At 44.1% G+C, this 22,467-nt stretch overlaps 1 protein-coding gene across 4 annotated transcripts; it reads right to left on the reverse strand.

Moving 5' to 3' along the window:
- Positions 1–327: 327 nt before the first annotated feature.
- Positions 328–21,692, reverse strand: LOC148423365 (activin receptor type-1-like). 4 transcript variants are annotated; one of them, XM_088415950.1, is made up of 13 exons: positions 21,326–21,692; positions 16,280–16,467; positions 10,576–10,649; positions 9,958–10,206; positions 9,152–9,412; positions 8,095–8,358; positions 6,484–6,689; positions 4,543–4,642; positions 3,659–3,805; positions 2,894–3,169; positions 1,988–2,185; positions 1,666–1,796; positions 328–1,041 (listed from the first exon to the last, which is right to left on the reverse strand). In XM_088415950.1, the coding sequence occupies exons 2-13, from the start codon at positions 16,393–16,395 to the stop codon at positions 907–909; spliced, it is 2,157 nt and encodes a 718-aa protein (XP_088272076.1). In that variant the 5' UTR covers positions 16,396–16,467; positions 21,326–21,692; the 3' UTR covers positions 328–906. The 4 variants fall into 4 exon arrangements, with proteins under 4 accessions (XP_088272076.1, XP_088272075.1, XP_088272077.1 ...); XM_088415949.1 differs by having other exon boundaries at positions 16,274–16,467; XM_088415951.1 differs by lacking the exon at positions 16,280–16,467.
- Between the last annotated feature and the right edge of the window lie 775 nt (positions 21,693–22,467).

Below are 22,467 nucleotides of genomic sequence, written 5' to 3' on the forward strand. Positions count from 1 at the left end.
GAAGTATCTTTTTGTCCTGTCCATTTTGTCGAATCGCTGAATTACAACAACACTTAACCATACTTACAATTTCATATGTAGTAATGGGTGCAATATACAAAATATGTTGGCAAGTGCACGCACCTGCCTTCACGATAGTAATAAAAGGTCTCCAACCGAAGGCCTTCCCGCCACCGCGTCGATCTGGAATCTGCAATGGAAAAGCGGCAAAACAGTTTTTGTTTCGCATACATTCTCACACACGTACTACTATTCAAACATATACGACACAAATGTGCTATCGTATTATTATCCGAGACAAATAAGCGTCAAGACAAAGCACAAAGCTCATATACTTGTTTTCTATTTAATTAATAGAAACGGATAGCCGATACAAAATGTTAACGAAATAAAAATGAACTTAAAAAAAAGCTTGAAGTTTGACTTCGTGAACTTGACAATGCACATAGGAGGCCAAACGCACGGGCTGACCTCTGTATCGCCGAGCAGATATTTTTAATGAGTTTGTGCAGAACTAAAAAAAAAAAACATGTGGAGAGCGTGTACATCATTCCACGCGATCATACGCTAAAATTGAGAACTGTACAATTGTTTAAAGGAGTGCTGACATTTGAAGAACCATGGGCATTTTTTTTTTTTGCAACGTGGCTACAAAACCAAACCAAAAAAATGACAACATGACTCAATGCAACCTGTTCTCCGAAGCAAAAGCAAAGCAACAAGTTCCAGGTAGCTCGCTTCATATTTAGCGTCCTATTCCCAAGAGCCCGCTCAGCCATCTTTGGATGCCAAAAAGTGTCCCGCCAAGTCTTTTAAAATAAATACAGGCCCGCGCCGCTATAAGGGCACGCGGCCCCTCCGAAAGGGCGTGTGGCTCCGGGAAGTGCAGTCCAGCACCGGGCGCGCTCAAATGTCCGTTTTCATTTTGTCTACAGAGCTGTTGATTTTTGTCAGAGTCTTTTTGATGCGCAGCGCCGTCAGTCGGGCCGACGGGTTCTGATACCAGCACTCCTTCATCAGCTTTGCCATGGAGATTAAAGTCTGGGAAAAAAAAAATAAATCAGAGGACAAATATCAAAGTCACACTCGTATGATTGGTTTATATTCAAAATAGCCGTGCGAAAATTTGGTAGCCTGTCTGTGATGTACCACCTAATATGTTAGTAATAAGTTCTTGCACGTTTTGCAAGAAATATATTGTTTTGTTCACGATTTTCTAAATATGTTATGCTCCCTTCCGATAATGCATGAAATTTATTGTAGTGCCGGAACAGCAACGCTAATTTATACCAGCCCACATATTTTATGTTAGCATTAAGCTCATTCATTTTCAGAGGAAATTAGTGAATAAACATCCCCGTGTTGATAAATACATCGTTGAATTCACTCTTATTTTGTGTATCAATTTTGTCATAAGCTTCAACTTGGAACTTGACGTGAGTGCGGACTACATGATCATAAACATGAGAAAAAAGCAATATGCAAATCAACTTTCAACAACTCTTATTTTTTTTTACAGTGTTTATTTTTTCTTTACAATATTGAGGGGCTTGTCAAAAACTAGAATCATCTTTTTTTTCTTAATTTCAAGTAGGGCCACGTCCCAACACTCACAAACAGCGGAGGATCACTGCGGCTATTCGACTCCTACATGGCATTACTTACCGGGTCCGAGAACCATCTGTTGGGTATGTTGGGCCTCTGCTGATCCACACAGACCACCTTCTTCATATCCTCAAAACTGGGATCGCTGGGAACCACGTCATGGAAGGGGGGCTTGTAGTCCTCTACGATGCCTATGGGAAGAGCACATGAACTTTGACACAAACTCGCAAGCGCGACGACAAAAAAGAGCGACTCTCCGATAAAGTAAGGTTTTTCCGAAAATCCGCTTCTCGCCCGACTGCGAAAGCCATCGAGCTTTGCGGGTCCAGTATCGAGCTGACCTTACAGTCCGTATAGATTGCGGAAGCTGCGGCGCACGCACCGTTGCTGACGGTTCTCCTGGCAACCTCCCACAGAACGAGTCCCAGCGCCCAGATGTCCACCCTTTTGTAGGACTCGAAGCAGTCCATCTGGATGGAGTCGTCCAGCACCTCGGGGGCCATGTAGCGCTTGGTGCCCACTTTGGGGTTGTTGCCCACGTCCAGCTCGTTGGTGTCTTGGAAATGCATGACGGCCAGACCTTGAGGAAAATGATTGCATTAAGGTGACAACCTCCGCGTTTTCGTAAACACCATGCACCCCCATATAAGAGCATGAAGATTGGACTGTTTGGTAACACAAGTCCACATTTGATATTGTTCAAGGATAATGAGAGCAGAGTTTATACTTTTGTTTACATCTCACTTTTTTGAGAAGAATTTTATAGGTGTGGAGAGCGCCATTAATTTGATAATGAAATGAGTTTTGTACAATTAACCTGACATTTTGCCACTTGCTGTCGCCTGAAAATGACATCACGTGTGTTGAAGGCTCAGGTGACCGATCGGGGCTCAGCTCGTCAACGTCATATGACCAACGGGTGATGTCGTTTTCAATGGACACCAAGTGGAAAAATGGGTTTTTAAATATACTGACTTGATGTGAAAGCTAATTCGGTTATCAGAATAATTAGATCTAAAATAGGAAACTTTTTCCTTCTGAAAAAGGCTCGACAAGAGGATTCATCTTCAATCGTCTTTCATATTAAACAATGCTAAACAATGCTTTATTGCATACATATTTATGATTGTAATGAAGCTTCATGAATTGCTTCTTTGTTGAAATATTTGTTAGAAAGAGCACCTCAAAAAACATATTCAATCACAAATTCACTAGACACGGTCTCGAAATCCTCTCAAGAGTTTGTCGCAGCCTCGGAACCTCCAGACACGGATCGCGTTTGATTTACCGAGGTCGGCGATGCAACACTGGCCGTTCTTCTTGACCAGGACGTTCTTGCTCTTGAGATCCCGGTGGGCGATGGCGGGCTTGCCCTGGGTTCCGAAGATCTCCACGTGCAGGTGCGCCAGGCCGCTGGCGATGGAAAGCGCCATGCGGAGGCAGCTGCACGCGTCCAGGGTGCTCAGCTGCAGGTAGTCGTACAGGGAGCCCATCTCGTGGTAGTGAGTGATGAGCCACAGCTGCGTGCTGGAGTTCCTGGAGGTCATGTCGGAGGCGATGAAGCCTGGGGTGAGAACACCGAAATGGTTAAGACACGCGCGCGATGCGAATGGATGTGCAACATGCTGCAGACGGGCAGAGAGGTAGGGAGAAAAAAAAAACACAATTTTTCTCAAAATGATTCATCCTTTTATAAATACGCTATGATTTTTAATTGCTTCCATGACGATTTAAATAGCGATGTCCTGATTTGCCTTTTAGAGAGTGTTGTGACTCAATAATTACAGTCATTAAAATGGAATTATGTTAAGTCTAAACTGTAGACTCTTGTGTAACATCCAATGAGAAAATGATGCCTTTCCAAAAATAATGCTCAGTTTTAATTAACACTGCTACTGTATGTAGAAAGTTGCTTGCAGTTCTGAGGCACTTGACTTCATCACGATGTTAGCTAAACAATGTTAGTGCCTGAAAAATCTGAGAACGGTAAAAATTGTTTCCACAAATGCAAAACGTCCGAAGGAAACTCCAATTGCGTTCATCGGAGACCTACCCAGGATGTTCTCGTGTCTCAGCAGCACCGTGTTATAGATTTCCGTTTCTCGGAACCAGGATTTCTCGTCTCGGGATGAGAAGATTTTCACGGCGACGCTCTCCCCTTGCCACTGACCTCGCCATACTTCGCCGTAGCGGCCCTTGCCTGGCACGAGGCAGCAAACGGACACATTAGGACGCGAGCATTGAGATCAGTATGATGAAAAATCGGAAGGCATCGTTTCTATTCGATAAAACACAACCCGTATTAGAAAATCTTTTGCGTCGTCCCCTCACCGATCGGCTTTGGTACCGCGGCGGCCATTAAGTCGGGGAGGATACTGTGTACGGTGGGGGGAATCCCACCGCAATTGATGGACTAGTACGATATAACACAGAGGAGACGTTTTCCTTCAGCTGCTCTTTTCTAACTCTGTTACACTTCAAAGCAACAAGAAGAGTGGCCTATTTCAAAACCAACACAGGCCTTTGTTATTGTCATGAGCCATGAAATTTTGATGGCTATGGTTATGGATGAGCCTCAGGATGTAAGAAGCACACGTGGGTTTAGAATTGTATGAGTTGCGTAGTTCCTCCCGTGTGATATAGATTGAAACCTCAGGGATAAAAAATGTGAAGTTGCTGTGGGCAAAACATAGATGTAGTATTGATTTTTTTTTTTTAACAAATGTGAAGTTTCTTACGTACTTTTACTTGTGCACACGCACTTTTGTGTGTGTGTGTGTGTGTGTGTGTGTGTGTGTGTGTGTGTGTGTGTGTGTGTGTGTTGTGGGGCCCCCAACCGTGCTGAGATAAAGGTCTCATTAAAATGAATGAGCAGGGCTGCATATTCCTACGCCGAGCTAATGCCAATAACAATAGCGGCTCGGAACGGACGCTCACCCACACACTCGTTGAGAGTAATTTGTCGAGCCACCGTCCTCTGAACCAGGAAGGGCAGGCCGGAGCCGCTTCCTGAAGTGCAGGAGTGATCCAGTAGATCCTGCGGAAGACGATAAGCGAAATTAATCACGCGGAACCGAAGAGATTTTATCAAGAAATGAAAATGGATGTTGGCGAAAGTGGCATAAGGACGCCCGAGTTTTGTGAGTGAAAAGACCGCTCTCTACTGTAGACACAATAATAGCACACCCCCCTTCTTCTTTCCGAGTGTTGTGGCTACTGGACATTCCATCTAATCCCGGGGCCAAGACGCAAAACAAGATGCTACCCTGCTAAGCCTTTTGTTTTTTAACTGAGCAAGTAGAACGATGTAGCGCCCAATACCGCCAAAAGAGGGCAGTTCTGAGTCAACAGCGGAAGGGAAAACCAAAGCAGTCAATTGGGAGAGAGGAAAAAAGAAAAAGAATACAACATGGGAGGCCGACGCCTCGTATAAACAGATTTATTATAGATGAGCTGTCTGCGAGACAACTGGAATTACAAGACGGAAGATTGTGGCTGTAAAATGAAAGTGTTTATTGGCTGTAAATAATAATGGTTTGGGGGCTGGATCATGATGGAACCACAAGATATGGGTGAAATTAAATGTGACGTTCGTGTACAAGGACGTGAATCGATACATGAACACATAAGCCTGAGAGCTAATGAATAATAATGAGCAGCTTGTTCATTACAAGTTTTAAACCAAGATTAAAAATGCGATGAAGTTGTTGGCACGTCAGCAAAGTGATGTCATCGCTCGGCACAAAATGGCACATTCGGTTGCCAGTAGCGAATACTGATCAAAAAACAGCACCGGATATTCCTGGTAAACATATTTGCCTCTAAGTTCTCAGGTTTGGGGTTTGAATCTTGGCTCAAGCCTGTACAGAGTTACAACATTCCGCAAGCATGCATTAGGTTTTGCTCTAGCGGGCCGCTACTGGTCAGGAACTTGACCACTAAAACTTCTGAACTTCAATTGGGGTTTATAGTTTTTAAATATTGGCATGTGTGTGCAAAAACAGTCATTTCAATTCGATTGGTTAATTCTTGCCATATCCCCAGCACATTTTATTTGATTTTTTTTTACGACGCTTAAAAAACGTTTGCCGGCTTTGGATTTTGAGATTCATTGCCAAACGTTCGCAGGAGCCAGAACGGACGGCTCGGCTGCGCCGCGTCATAACGTGACGCGCTGTTTAGACACAGCCAATGCTCCCATTGGTCAAAGTGAACCTCCTTGAATATCTATGGGATGATGTGGGATTTAAGAGTGGAAACCTGAGAAAGAGTAATACACAAAGTATGCTCCCAAAATGAAGGCCAAGTATATTTTGCCAAGGCTACGGCCACGCTGGCTCTGCTCAAGCATGATTACAGAGTGTGCCCAAACCCAGCCGGTGAATGCGCTGGCCTGTGAGATCGCGCGACTCCACCTAAACTCTGGATCCGTTTAGCGAAACCACAAAACATAAACCGCACTGTGCAAAGACTCGCAATCTCTGGCTGAGAGAAGACATTCCGAGCGCAGACAGTAAAAATGACCCCAAGAAGCAAAACCGGCGTTTAAAGGGGCTTTCTAGCACAGAACAAAGAGTCTCTCTGAAGCAAGCATACGCAAATACAAGACGGGGGTTGTTTCGGAAAACAGCTTAGTGTATGTTTTTATCTTTTCAAATTGCTGGAATTTTGTAAACATGAGTCATTAAATGGCATGTGAAATGAGAGATTGAAAAATGAATGTTCTTTTCTTGACAAAATGAATCATCTTTTTGGTGTAATTTGGTTTTGACTGAGGTTATTCATCAGTTGGGGAGATGAGACGCTGCCTCAGTTTGTACTCCTTGTCTCTAGTCTCTCTTATTGATAATTGTGCCAGTAATATTTTTTTCCACTCACCGCCAGCGTGCTCTCCCCCACGTTGGACGCAATGAGACCGTCGATGGTTCCGTACTCGGCATCTCGAGAGGTAAGCCGCTCCATCTGGTTGTGGTGAATACGTCTGAACACCAGGATGGCGATGGCCGAGAGGATGACCAAGACCAGGACGGGCGCCACAATGACGACAGCCAACATGGTTACGCTGTAATTCGAGAGTTCGTCAGCTGCGAGGGGGAGAGGAGAAGAAAAATATTACAATGTATAAACTAACTTCAAACAGGCAATTTTAATGCTCTGACTTCTGGTCGCTCTCCCCCACTGTCGTATGGTGTTCCACAGGGTTCTTTTTGTGGCCCCTTCTGTTTTCATTTCATGGTATTTCATGTTCTACACACTCCAAGTGTGTGTTGAATCTGTGTCAATTGTGAACACGGCCGCATCCTAGTTATATGAGCGTGTCCAAACCTATGCAACTACATCATCCCAGATGTTCAATCTCAGACTGAAAGAAATAAAAAGATCAGTAGTATTATGTAAGTTATAGGTGACATTTTACTGGAAATCTTTGTTAAATGATTTTCTTGGTCTCATTCTTTTGATGACAAGACCTGGGCATTAAACACGAAGTGCAGACATTTTATATCCAATGGAAAAACCCATACCAAATAATAATTAAATAAAAACATGAAACCCACTAAGTAGGACTGAGTGCAGGGCTTTTCCACTGTATCACACCAATCCTAGTTGCATGAAGTAAGACATCAAGTGAAGATTATCTAGTGCATTATGAGTAAGACAGCAGGACACCCTAGACTGAATTTAGCTCTCTGTCTCACTCACACTCCCCAGGTGGCTTCAAGCCTCCAGATAATGTCAGCCAGCAGACAGGACGGCAGGGGGTGCACCATGACTAAGTAGTACCCCCCCCCCCCTCCCCATTTGGGTCTCCATCGTTTCTGTTCCTGAAGGGCGACATGAGCGTGACCTCACGGCAGAAGTGTCAGACAAAAGCAAGTTGCAAGTTGCACGAAAAAGACCCCCCCCCCCATTACAAAAGTAATGCAGACAAATCTTTTATCATTTCATGGACCGCTCTTCTTAAGTATTGAGTTTATCTAGACACGTACTTCTCTTTTACTGTATGTACTCATAAGGCTGCATATTCATATTATATGCGAATTATGAATTATGATAATATAGTTAATGAATTCCCCAGATAAAAATTTTCCATTCCTTTATTTAAACAAAGACAGACATTCTAAATCGCCTGTGCAAAAAACACAAGAGTAAAATCAATTATTATATTTTGATATAACATGAAGATAATGAATGCTTTCATTGAGGTCTGTAAAAATGTGAAAATATTTACTGTTTTTAATGATTTCAATGAATATTTCATTATAAAAAGTTGCTGATTGCACCTCTGTTTGTATGCTTTGTATGTATTACTGTGCCAAGGAATTTTTTAAAGGTTCTTAATAATATACTAAGCAAATAATAGGTGCAAAGGAATATCAACATGTGCTCTAATAATTTTACATTTTAACTGTGCAGTTGTAAAACCTTGTCACTCAAAAAAGGTGGGCCTGTAAAAAAAAAAAAAAAGACTGACTAGCAGAGAAACGGTACCTTTGACAGGAAGCTGCACAGTGCTGTTCAGGTTGCACAAGTGCCCGAAGCAGCATTCCACAATCTGGTCTCTGGAAGGCGGGGTCTTGCAGGTCATGGTTCTCTGCTCGTAGACATTAAAGCAACCTTTCTGATACATCAGAGAGCCGCCGTTGACGGTCAGGGAGGAGAAACACTGGCTTCCCATGCAGCGATTCCCCGTGGCGCACGAGCTGCCCTCGCACACGCACTCGTGCTTCTCTTTGACAAGGGGCTTCACTTCCTCTGTAAAAGATTCATGGGGGGAGAACCGTTAGCCACATCACCTGCACCATATAATGAAATGAGCGCTACGCAAAATATAATGCTTGCTTTTGACGGACACATGGAGAAATATGAATTTTAATGGTGAAGAGTGCAGTAGACACTGACTAAAACTAGAGTGCTAAAATCTTGGATTAGTATCGCCTCCATGAGAAAGCAATTATTTAGGTTTTTCGTCTGATATATTTGAATGGTTTTCTAATGAAAATTAAATTCTGAAGCTGACTGTAAGCAGGCACTTAAAATTGGCACAGTTGAAGCTAAGAAATGACAACCGCTCAACTAGAAATCCCCCAAGTCACATGCTTCAAGACGGCTAAACAAAGAAAGCAAGGAAGGAACAAATTCGCTTCGACAAGAAAATAATAGATACGTGTTTTCGCTTAGTGTGTTAACCTTTCAAGACAACGCTCAAGGGTAGAGTAACCGTTGACTGGATATACATTTTCCAACTTTTTGTATGTGGGGCGTATTTGGGGGCCAGATTTAAGACTTGAGCGGGCCATATGCTGTATGTATGCCATACTTTGCCTGCCCACAAACGCCCTCCCCCTTCCCTCCCCGTAAATTTTGATTAGGGCGTGAATGTTTTTTTGTTTTGTTGAATACGTTCCCCGTGATTGGCTGGCGACAAGATAAACGCTACAGAAAATGCGCGAGCGGTCGTTTTGGAGCGCATGTATACGGCATCCCATCATTTTTTCTTGGGTGACGGTGCTCGACACCGCTTTGGTCGCGTTGCGTACGCAGGCACCTTTCCCCAGAGCTCGCACGGTGACGTTCATGTTACACAGATGGCCCTGGCAGCACTTGACGACGTGGGCCTGCGAGGGCGGCGCGGCGCAGGTGGCTCGGCCCACGTCGTCGTCCCACAGGCAGCCCTTCTGTTGGACGGCCTCGCCGTCCATCACCTTCAGGGAGGAAAAACAATGTTGGCCGGCGCAGCGCCCGTGGGGCTGGCAGGCGGCGCCCTCGCACACGCACTCCTGCTCTCTGAGGACCGGTCTGCCGGCATCTGATGGGCACAGGTGCAGATAACGGGGGAGCCGTTAGTAAAATAGTATTACTCTCCCATTATCGTAACTGGCATTCAATTACACGGGAAAAGGGATCAAAGATTTTTGCAGGGTCTTGTTTTCTATTTAAAACCTGAACGCCCACTTCTGTTATGTCAACAGTGAATTCTCGCCTATTCGCTATTCGCAAGTCTATCCGGTTACGTTTCTCTTAGGGAACCTCACCCATTTGTACGCCCCCCCCCCCCAAAAAAAAAAAAAAAAAAACGAGTTTGTGTCAAGGAAGCATGTTGAAGCGATAAAAGTCCGGTGAACTGGGTGAACAACGTCATTGAATGTTGGGGGAGGAGCTACAATTAGCCTGGAGTATTACTGTATATATACTATAACTTGTTTTAAGGTTAACTTGTCCTTTCGCATCTAACTTAATTTGTTTGCATGTTGGGGGTGGAGGTAAAATGTTTAGATTTTATTTCTTTGTCTTGTGTTGTAATGTGTCAATGTGTTTAAAAAAAAAAAAAGGTCTGCCTCTATAAATCGGTACCTTTAACATGCTGCTGCAGAGACACGTTCTCGTTGCACAGATCTCCGCGGCAGCACTCAACCACCAGCTCGGGGGTCAGTGGCGTAACGCACTTTCCAACTTGATTACCCAGAATGCATCCCTTCTGAAGCTCCCAAGTCCCATTCAGCAAGGAGAGGGAGGTGAAGCATCGCAGGCCCAAACAGCGGTCGCCGCCGCTGCACGACGACCCGTGGCACAAGCATTGGAAACGCCCGGCGTCACCCTCAGCTGTACGGGCGACAGACATTTTATCGCCTTTGGTCGGCATTGACAGAAAAACAGCGTTTTCACCGCGTCGGAAATGTGCGCACCGCTGCGGTTGTCGAAAATAACTGCGAGACGGCGGATTAGACAGACAGAGGAGGGTGCGGGGAAGGGGAGACGCGGTTGAATGATCAGTCTGTGCATGCAAGCTGCTCGAAGGGGACTCAGACAGACACGGAGGCTGAGACTGTGTTTTGACTGAAAAGCCAGCATCTATAGTTAGCCAGGGAGCTGAATTCAAGTAGATAATGCCTGTTAATCTTTGGAGAAGCACCCTCCAGCCTTTTTACATCTGATGTGGAAAGCTATCAAGAGGAGATGGGGCATCCTTACCTTCTAAGCTTGTGCAGGGAGGGGCCAAAATGATCAACATTAAAAAAAACATCTGGCCGGTTGTCATTGTAGACCTGGATGAGGGGAGGGAGGGGGGTTGTGGAGGTAGATAAAGACAACCTTTAGTGCTTTCCAAAATACACAGCATAGGCACATTTTCAGAGGCCGCCATAGGGAGAAACTCAAACCCACAACAAACAGCGTCATTTTGCAGCAGGACACATTTTCAGCAAGAGTCAGAACCAAGTTTAAAAAATGTAAAGTGGGACTGGTGCCTCGCTGTTGTCCTGGCAACAAGGCATGAGTGGCAAGCAATGGGGAGACTGGTGCTCTCTTATTGGCTGCCTGCGTCCGTGCGCGAGTGTGTGCGCGTGTGTTGGAGGGACGGGCTGCTTGGCACTGGGTAGGGTGCGGTTGAGGGGGGCGACAGACGTTAAAGGAGGCGGCGGCGAGCACTGTGGGGAGAATTAGCGTGGGTGCCCAAATAGTGTCCTCTTTGGAGGGCTGCAGACTGTCTAATCCTTCAATTTTTAATGCGGCTGTCGTCACGTCCACAGACGACGGGCGGGCACTTGTTTGTTTCCTCTTCCGCTAACCTTTCTCACAAACGTTTGTGTGATGACACCATAGCTTGAAATGCGCCAACTTTAAACAATATGTGCACCCCCACCACCACCCTACATTGTCCCATTCTGCCAGACATAAATGATTAAGCGCTAATGTTAACATTAGCTTATCAACATTGTTTGTGTGGCCCACTCACGCCGGCCGCATGCTGCGCCTTTAATCGGAGTACAAAACAGGGATAATCGGTCTGACTGGGGGAGAAGGGGTGGCGGCGGTGGCCTCAATGGGCGGTGTAAAGCGAGGTATAGCCAGGGGGCAACCGGGGGACAGTGGGTCAGAGGAGGGGCAGGGAATCGGGGCCGGTGTGGGCGGCCGCCACACGGGGAAGTGGGACAAAGAGGTGTCTGGTGACAGTGCCCATAGGGTGTGTGGGTGTGTGTGTGTGGTTGGGGTGGGGTGGGGGCAGCTTCCGGACCGACAGATGCGATGATTGCAATCATGATCATGAATATTTGCAGGGTCTCAAACCATGCTGAAAAAAATATCGATTTATTGTTATATGTTGCGCTGCTTCTGAATATTCTTTTCTTGGTTTGCTGCATTTTTTTAAGATTTCTGTGGTGGCCGCCAGTATGCAAGGGTATTATTCCACAATGCGGGAGAGGGGTGTGAAATATCACGCTCGACACTGTCTGGCAAGTGTTTTGTATGGCACAACGGGCGATGGCATCGGGTGGATTTACACCGCATGTCTGGGGTGAACCAATTGCAATATTCTGCTCTTAAGTGTCGGAATTGGGATGTTAGAACTATGGATGCATATACAACAGTGACGTATTAAAACCAAAAATGTCAATACACTAAGAAACAAAACTGTCACCATAGATTTTTTTTAAAACTACAAGACCAGTAAAAACGAATCTTTGACATCTCCAAAAACAAAATAAAGACAAATAAAGAGGCTGGGTCTTAAGAGGATATAGCTATATTCTCAATTTAATATTAGGGCAACTTTTCAGTGAGCCTACTGACGCATATTACTCTTGAATAACAAATACCAATGTTGACTCACTCCCAACTGGTACATCTATAACTCACCTCACGCAGCTAACTGAACAGAGCGCCACAGGCATCCTTTTAATGGCCTCGATTAGTGCAAGTCAATGATTTGCTGTGCGTTTGGTTTACATTTACAGATGGGGGGGGGGGGCATTCAGAATGAGCGCAATGGTTGGCTCTACGCATTATCTTTTGTTAAAGACCCATTGTTGAGAACATGCCAAAGCGACGGACTATTTGAGCACACGTGGGGGTTGTTTTAAATTATGCCACTCATACGGCATTAGGACCAAAATTAGGTACTACAAACACAGAGCAGAGCTATCGGGTTACATGGTTATATTTTATCGGGTAAGCTGGTTGATATTTGAAACCTCCGAGGATTTGGAGAAAGCAACATTTTGGTGTTGCACGTGTGTACAGAGACGTGGGTTATTGTGTTCTCTGGTGAAGTTGAGTTAAAGGAAGTGACATGGAGCCACGGGTGTGCTCTTATAGCCTTGTCACACTTTGCATCTTATATCCGATCCGTCTTTATCGACATGTAGTATGCACATAATAAGTGCAAAACCTGCAGCAATATGAAGCGGTGACTGAAAACGTCTGTTTACCGCTGTTGAAGAATCACGCAAGACAATTGGACGCTTTTTCGAAAAGAAAATGTGATTATGGCGATTCAATTTGACAAAAGAAAGGACAAAAGACAGACAGGCAAATATGCCCTATTCGGATTCAACACCTTTGTCTCAATTCTTGGCTATACATCTCCCTGAGGGCCAAGTATTTAATCGAATAAATCGATATTGCCCTCGATTTTGCCCACTTCGCGGCTTCCATTTACGAAGGAATAAAACCACTGTTAAGTCAGTCATTTTGAATTGGTTGTGTTTTGCAGACAAAGGCTGACATAAAATTTAAAGACTGTAGAAAATAAAGGAAAACTCCCGCTAAGAGACAATTTTAGAATTACGCATGCAACAGGAGTGCGATATGCTGGGTTGTTTACAGATTCAATACTAGAAGGAACATCTTTTTTCATATTACAATAATCAATTAACCAACAAATAATCAATTACCATAATCACTAATTATTTTTGGGTTAACAAATGCTTCGAGAAAGAAAATTTTGACTGCAAATGTTCAGATTTCTTTAGTCCTCTATGAAATCATACTTACTATCATTGAGAGGATGAAAAACATTTGTGAACATTTGCTTTCACTTCAACAATGACACGTTGCAGCCCAAACCAGCAACCGAATCATTATAAAAAAAAGTGTTTTTTGCAAGTGTCTAATAAGACACTTTTCGGTACAGCTCAAATTGCACATTCCAAAAGAAGCGGTAGTATAGGCACTGCATAACAGGAACAGCTGACACACACTTTTACTTAAGGGGTGTTGAGAATGTTTGCTTTGACTCGTCTTGAGCACTTAGAGGAGGAATACGAAGGTATTTCGGCATCCATGTACCTACTGAAAAACTCAAGTTTTCAAAGTGGTGGCACATCAAGGAGATAGAAACTTGTTAATACTTAAAAATGCTTCTATAATAAAAAGAGACCACTGCATAGGAGAGGCATTCGGTCGACTGTGATGACTTCATGATTTCTTTCGCGTTGAGATCAAAAGTCACAAACTAAAAATGTTTTCAGCTTACAAATGAAAGTTTGAAAAAGATGCTTGGTTATGCATTCAGGTGGAAAAGATGGTGGAAATGACAAAGCGCGCAATGTCTGACGAGCAATGGTGTTGCAGTGAGGTTGAGGAGGGAGTGAAGTAAGGAGGGGGTGGTGGTGGGGGGGGGGAGAGGATGGGACGCCCTACAGGAGCTGCTGAGTCATCATGCTGGCAAAAAAAAAAAAAAAAAAAAGAAGGGGGGAGACGGCAGGCGCAATCTGCGTCTGAGCTGGCAGCCTGGCACAGTTACCATGGCACAAATAGCCCGGCCAGCAAGACAACTGCAGCAAACTGCGGTCGGGCGATGCAAGCGGCGGCCAGAAACCGTACCGCCGCGCGAACCTTGAGCGTCAGGCTGACGGGCTTCTCAGTGCACAGATGGCGGTTTGAGGGCGTCATCCAGAAACGGGGGTTAAAACGAGAGAAGATAACAAATGATCAGCGTGATCCGAAGACCTATTTAAGACTGTCCTTCCGGGCAGGACCATCTAGGTCACCTCTCGTCACCAGTGCAAGCGGATACTGTTGTGGCGCTTGCTTTTTTGGCTCTGGGCCGCGGTACAACGTAATGAGAACTCAGCACTCCTGTGAGGTCGCCGCTTGGCGACACAGCGCGGGAACAGTTGCTCGCTCACATTGCGGCAAACGTTGTCAACGTTTGGTTCTGAGCGGCCCGTTGTTTAGCGCCTTACAAATGGAACTTCTGTCTCAAGCAGACAAAAATAGAAGTCGCTGTTCCTCGGTACATTGATTTTAAGTGCGGCAAAACAATCTGTTCCATCGCGCTTGTCAAGCTGCTCTCGGTTCGAATTTCGAAACAATTTTCACATCGGGAAATGTATGAATCAGTTGTAACCCTTATTTATATATGAATAAATAAACATACGAGCAACACTAACAGCAATTTGTGTAACAATTCAAATTGTACAAACCACAACAGGCTCTAACCGAGGTTTCATTTCAGTTAGCGAAACAGATTTTCGTATTATATTACCGGACATTAATTCAGGATTAGGTGTTAGTTGACCCCGTCGAACCCTTATCTAATGACAACATTTGGCCTCCACAGAGTATGCGCGTGTGTACGAGCGCGACTAAAGAAGTAAAGAAAAGCTCCTGAACCTTTGGAAAGTCACCTCCCTCAACGAGGGCCTCATCAAACAGCGGAAAAAAAGCCTACTTCTGCGGGCCCCTGGAAAAGCTTCTGGAATATGCCCGCTCGATCCGAGGCTTTACAGTATCTTAGCAGCTACCTCGTTTTCACAACCTGCGGAATGTCAGCGTATGAATTTTCCATCCCGCTCGTGTCCAGTTTACATTGGCCGCGGCGAAAGCAACTCAAAACGCGACGGTAAACCTTTTCAGTGGGAATACAACTCCGCGAAGTCGTTGAGACGGACGGGAAAGGTTATACGGCGCGGTGATTAAGACGCCGTTAACGAGCGGTCTCCGGCTATGGTCGCCATGGCGGTTCGACTTTTCACACAGCCATCAAAACATTTTCAATTGCCAATTCAAACACGCTCTTTACGGCCCTTCGCAATCTTGGCCGAGGCAGGAATGCGCAAACACTCCAAGGGCGCATCTCACGGAGCTCCTTGGCCTGAAGCGCCGCTCTTCTCAAAAGCAAAGCTTGCCTTGATTTGTGTCCCAGTGCGACCTTTTGGCAGAACGTCTTCTTGTCAAAGAGGCAAACAGAAGCGAAAGACCAGAGAAGTGTGAAAGCCGGGGGGAATAATTAGTCTCGATGGAGTGGAAAGAAACTCGAGCGGGCCGAGGGACTTTCCTGTGCGACCCAGTCGCCAACCCCTTGACCGGCGCGTTGATGACCGTCCGCTCGACAAACAAGTGTGCAACAAAACAATAAAAGTGTCAAGAGCGCAACATTGCGCAGCACACCTCGGAGCCCAAGCTCTGCTTTTATGGCCCGGAATTCCCAAGACTTTCAAAGCTGAAAGCCCACTAGGTCATTGTACCTCTAGAATTACTACAGCTTGTCACCACATCTAAAGCTTTTACTGCTCGTGTTTACTTTGAATTCTGACCCTTGACTTTCTCATGCTAGTAACGCACTGAATAGACTGCGGTCAAACAGTTAGCTGAAGACTCTTGCTTTGTAGGAGTTCTAATAAAGTTGTTGAACCATAAGCAAGAGATGATTACAAGCTCAGTTAAGTAATATGAATATATAGCACGGACGGCAAACCAATTTCGAGGATGCTATAAGAACGTATTTTGAAATTAGAGATGGGCGAGTACGGATAACAAGTATTTTGAGGTACTGGTACTTATGATGGCAGTCTTATCAAATAAGTAATCTGATCTAATAAGTAAACATGAGCGCTCTGATTTCTTGGCCCGTCAACGTAATCAGGGATGCAAGACAAAGACGTACACGTGCCTCCTAAAAGCCGAGCGGCAGGATGAGCGCAGTGAAGCGAGTGAATAACTGGTACAATGTGTATTCCGGAGCGTCTCCGGCGCAGACGAGAGGAGCCGAAGGCACTGCGGATCCATGTTGGAGTGCTTCTGTGCAGACGGTCTCCACTCATCCCCCTTCCCCCTCGTCGCTGCCGCTCTTCATCCACACTTAAAAACAGAAAGAAAAAGAGGCGATCAATAAGCCCGTGTGGAGCCACCAGCAGAGAAGAGGGACGGATAGTCAAACAAGACTAGACCGGGGAGGAAGACTCTCTTTATCTCTTTCGCCCCTCCTTTCAACTTTCATTGTCACTGCGGCACTATGAGTTCCAGACAGTGTGTCCTGATGTAATGTGTTTGGGCTAAAATTATACCGAAAAAGGGGGATTTTTGGCTTAAAAATAACACAGGACAGAAGGCTTCTTTTGTAGAGGAAGGAAAAAAAAAAAGAAAAGGTAGACGCTGTGGCCAATTCAACCCACATGCTGCGTTCCTCATCTAATGCCAGCCGGCATCAATGCGAAGCAAACTTTCTGCAAAGTCAGCATATAGTGTAGATCCAAACACACGCAGAATGTAAATACTGTGTATGCGCACAGCCAGCCAGAAGCATGCGAGGCTTGAAATAAATAAGGTTTTATTAGAGGCCTCCTTATCCTACACATTGCCTAGACACCCCCTCTTCCACTTCCTCCGCCGACATGGAAGAGTGATGAGCTCCAGACTCTTGCTCAGACTTGAAGTCTATCTTGGTCTCATAACTGCGGTTCTCTTTTTAATGACAGACTCTGTAACCTGATTCCACACACGCACGCACGCACACAAGTATGTGCACACACTAATAGGGTGAAAGAAACTCATCTTGGCATTTTGACTTGTGCGTGCGCGCGCGCACACACACACACACACACACACACACACACAACATAGTGGGCCTTGCAAACGTGGACAGACAAGGTATAAACACACCCAGACAGACACACCTCTAGACACAAACACTCACAAAAACAGATAGGTACACACACTGCAGCGGGCACACACATGCTAATGGGATGTAAAAAACAAAAAGAAAAGAATAAAGGTGACTCACACAAACAAATATAGAAACCATAAAGGTGGGTCACACCTACGTTCAAAGACGGGAACACACACACAACGACATTCATAAAAACACGCTTACATACATAATGTACAGACAGATATACACTCCTCATCATTTGAATCAGGTGTTTTTGAAATAGAAAAAATAAAAATATGCAGGACACTGGCCCTCGAGGAGTAAAGTTTGACACCTATGGATTCAAGTTCTCTGCAACATTGACTGTGATTTACAGGAGTTATTGGCTTGTTAGGTAACGTTTAAAAAAAAATTGGAAAAAACGTTCATAACGATTTCCCAAAACAAAGGCCATCGTTTGTCATAGTTGGACTAATCACAATGACAGTCTGCTTTAGAAGGAGGATTACCGAAATCCGACTATTTCTAAGTCTTGGAAGGCTGCCATCAGGACAATTTTCAATTTAAAACTGGATTTAAATGATTATTCACTCACCGAAATCGTTCTGCTTGATTTAAAAATCGATTTGTTCTCGATTAATCAATTATTTATTATACCTCTATCAACCACAAGAAATATGTCTACAATGTTGGGCCACACAAACATAGATAACAAAATGACAAATAATGGTGTGAAAGAATGGGGTTCATCTACAATGTATACAAAAAAATGTTCACATAATAAAAGAAGGCCACACAAAAAAAGCAACACACACACACACACAAAACACAGAAGTCCAAACCCACTACTCGCTGGTTTGTGGATCAAGCCACTTCACTTGGATTTAGGTTCCTATTCGAAACTGCACGCTTCTTGCGACAGTGCAGTTACTCTGCAAATTCAAACACAAACTCCGCCTACCGCTAACATCAACAAACTTGAATCATTTGCACTATAATGCACGGCTTGTAAACAAACACTTAGAACAAAATATGAAAGAAAAAAAAACAGCTGACATCACCAGGACTGGCCTCAATTAGGAAACCAGCACACTCCATTTCCACTCAATTTAAGACAATCAACTCCACAGCAAACAACATTTTCTAAACGAGATCCCCACAAAAACAACCCTCATCTCTAGAGTCCGGGTACCTGTCGGACTGGTCGGTATCCCTGCCCGGCCTGTCAGACATCCCGCTATCAGACTAGCATCAGTTCGCGCTCCGAGCCGGCGACCGGCAGACTATGAAATTGTTGTCGGTAGATCATCCGCAAACCAAAATAGTCGCAAGCTGCTCTGCATGGGCAGATCAGGAGGTGGGAGAATTTTTTTTTCCACCATCAAAACAAAATGCTGATTTCATGGGCAAACAATGGCAATATTTCGAGGGAGACCGCAGGAGGAGGGTGAGATGAAGGCCACCAGGCTGCGACGTTATTCATATATCTGGCCTTTTGTTACTGCATTTATCTTTGATGTGGTGCATATTTGCATAACAACTACAATTTGGACTATTAAAAATCTTCCGCATCTTACATAGAAAAAAAGAAAACACATCTCAAGTGTTAGAACTTCTGACCAATGATCTCATTCAGTGTTAAGCTTTATTTGTCAACCACTATTTCACTTGTAAATAGAATCAAAGGAAGCAGTCAAACCACGACACGTTGACCACACTAAGTCGAATGAGATACTGACAATGATAAAGCAAGAACTGTTAGAACAAAATTAGAACACATTTTCCTTGCATTAAACTTATTAAAATGAGTTTGCTGTGAATAAAGCTCTCCTAAGCTAATGTTAAATGTGTTTTACCCTCATGTCGGTTCAGCAAATGTGCACCTCCAACTGGCAAACTTGGAACTTAAACTGGCCAGGTGCAAGAAATGTTTCAGACGAACGTGTCAACAGCTACTTGCGCAGTGGCAAGTGGAAGACATGCCCAAGATTGCTGATTCCATTTTGTCCCTTAAGTATAGCTTTCACCTGGCGATATGGAGCTCGAGTGTCTGGTCCGCACCGTTTGGCAAAGGCTTTACACACTACATCAGATGCGTAATCAAGTACCAACACAATCGAGTAATCCCCAGACCTACTTGATTAATGTGTTTGTCTGGTGGGGGAATTGGGGCGCTTTGCACATAGGAAGGGGTGCGGGCGGGGGGGTGACACATTGATGCTAGCGGTCGATTGGAGCACTTGGGTGTGAGACATTCGCACGTCTTTTAATCAGCGCAATTATCTGGGAACGGTTACAGCTCGATTCAACACCTCTCTAATGAAGTCGTCGTTAGCAGGTCTATGTGTCAAACCAGGATTCCCCAAACTTTATTAGCTGAGGATTGATATTAGAAAATTTGGTTCCTTCCCACTTTGTGACAGCTAGAATGTGAGCATTTTTGAATTTTAGGTTTATTTTTGTGCCCCGTCATTGCCTAGCGACCAGACCGGTGTGTAGTCCTTCGCAACCAGCAAGCCATGATGAAAACATAAGATTTTATGTAGGACTGAAATTTATGATAACAACCTGTTTTTCCAAATAACCAGATGAACACTTTCCTTTCCAGCTCAGTTAAAAAGGACCGTTGACATCTACAGCCGTTAATGGCCGTCAATGTGTTGCAAAAGGTTTCCGTCCCTTTATTCAGAAGAGGACATTATTTCAAATTGACAATGCAAAAACAAAATGCACAAATATAAATTGATTATGATTCAGTTACAGTTTTGCTTTGCAAACCGTCAGAAAACAGGCGGTCAGCTTTCATGTAGGACAACAGAAATTTGAAAGCTGGTGAAATACTTATGGCCAAAATAAACCGTTTAGGGCCAAACACTGTGGAAAAGCTTTTATGTCCAAATACAAACCAGTAACAAATAATCCTTACAACACTTTTTATTTTGTTCACATAAACACAAGCGCATTCATGTCATTTTCTTAACATTTATGCAGTATTTTCTCAAATTCTATGTTCTTTACACAAAAGCATTTCGCCCCAAAAAAACAAACAAGAAAAAACAAATGAAAGAAGACACTAGGGTGCTGAAATTTCATTCAGATGGTGACATCAAAGTTCAACATGGCACGCACACTTACTTATCACACTACTAAGTGTGTGCCATTGCTTGGTTAAAATACTGCAAAGAATCATGCGGAAGATAAGGACTCAAAAATGGTAAAAATACTACACAAGCATTAAACAAATAGCCATGTAATTCTTCTTCTGGAGCACTTGGTGCAATAGAGAAAACGAAGCAGCAATGCAGATTTAAAGCATGTGCAAACTAATTGAAACTAATTGCTCCCCCCGTATTTTCCCTTTAATGCCTCATCAACGGATTGTCTCTGTTCCATGTCATTGCACCTTGCGCTGCAATGACAACAACAACATTCTGAAGATTAAATGAGTACAATTATTTATCACAATTTGGGCTTAAATTTGAGAAATTCTCCCTGCTCTGGTTACAATTTCGTATCTGTATTAGAAATCCGGCTCCGTGCAAAGTAAATACAACGTGCTTTGACACGTTACCGGTTTGAATCCCGATTTTACTAAGTGCTGAAAAACAATGGCAGATCTAGTGTAAACCCTTTCATTCCTCCCTCCTCCACCCTTTGCAGGACTGTGTGATCGAGGTTTAAAAAAAAAAAGTGCTCAGCGTGGGATGATGACACACACATCCACCATCACAGAGAAACGACCCTACTAGCGAAAACTGTTTGCATGACAATGCACTCGCGAGTCGCAACTTGTTGCCAACTTTAAGAAGCTGCATTACGGAATACGAGACCGAGAAATGGAAGCAGACTTAGTTGGGATTTTCTAAGTTGGGTCGCTTCAGGCGTTCATTCATATATATGGAAAAAAACATGCCGAGCGCATACGTGACAACAAGCTTCGTGTTTTTACAGGCTTTCTTGAAGAGAAAAAAGGCTACTATCTTGAAGGTCCCTTTTTGCAAAACTTCCCACCCACATACATACACACGGGGGAGAAAAATAATGTCGTTACGTCATTGAGAGACTCACCTTGTTTGGAGTTTCGTCTCAAAGTGCTTCAAAAGGGGGTCGTCGAATGGACCGAGGCGTCCATCTCCCGGAGTCGTTCAGCGACAATAGCCAGTCTGTTCGCCCGAGTCCGAGACGCTGCGGCGGCTACGCGGCGCCAACATTCCCCCTCCCCTACCTCCTCGCCCGCTCGCTCCGGCTTCGTCAAATTCACTTTTCACCTCGCCTTTCCAGTGCGGAAGAGAAAACCTACGGACATTGTTTTTTTTGTTGTTTTTTTTTTTTTAACCGAGGTTTGTCTCTTACGTAGCAGCCGTCTGGACTTCTCAAGTCACACTGAACGAAGGCGGCAGGGGGGGAAGGGGGGAAGGAGGAGGCGGGAGGAGGAGGAAGACAGGACGGGGAACACAGTAGTAAGCAAGAGTGACTCAAGCAGGAAGTTTGTTAAAGACTCGGTTACCCATGATGCACAGCAATAAAGCACATACAACTTCCTGTAAACTCTTCAAAGTAATTAAAATGATTTGTGTCGGAAACAGTTTCGAAATAAAACTAAATCGCCAAGGCCAAACTAAGTAATTTAAAATAAAACAATTAAATAATGTGCACTTCGTTTGTTGACAAATGATACTGTGTAACATTATGTAGGCAGAAAATGGATGACCTACAGTTACGTGGACGAGCTAGCGAGAGAACCTAAACTGCAGGTATAAAATGGGAATTCGAGTAGAATAAACATGTGTTCACCAGAGGGCGCTGTTGTATTTAATCGTATGGAAGCGCTCCCACGCTTGAGAGCATACGCAACGTTACAAAATACATATATTAATTTTTTTATTTTTTTTTTATAACCGTTTCTGTTTCTAATTATTGTAATGCTTATGGGCAAAAATTTTGAAACGACTACACATTTTTGCACTGCAATTTTGTGTTACTGTACACTGATTAAAAAAAAAAGAAAAAAGAAAAACGTATACTGGATCAAATAATTGCCCAGGCACATGGATTTAATTGTGAACGTCATGTTTTGTGCTCTTCTTTTATACTGTATAACCTTGTGGCCTTGTGCAGACAACCAGACAAAAGGCCCCACTTTGAAGCTAGATTTTGTTTGCTTGTGCTCACAGCTGATCTTTGCCGTGTACCTTTTCGAAAATGTCACT

This window comes from Hippichthys cyanospilos, chromosome 5, assembly GCF_059441005.1.
Source record: "Hippichthys cyanospilos isolate Australia breed blue-spotted pipefish chromosome 5, RoL_Hcya_1.0, whole genome shotgun sequence".
NCBI lineage: Eukaryota > Metazoa > Chordata > Actinopteri > Syngnathiformes > Syngnathidae > Hippichthys > Hippichthys cyanospilos.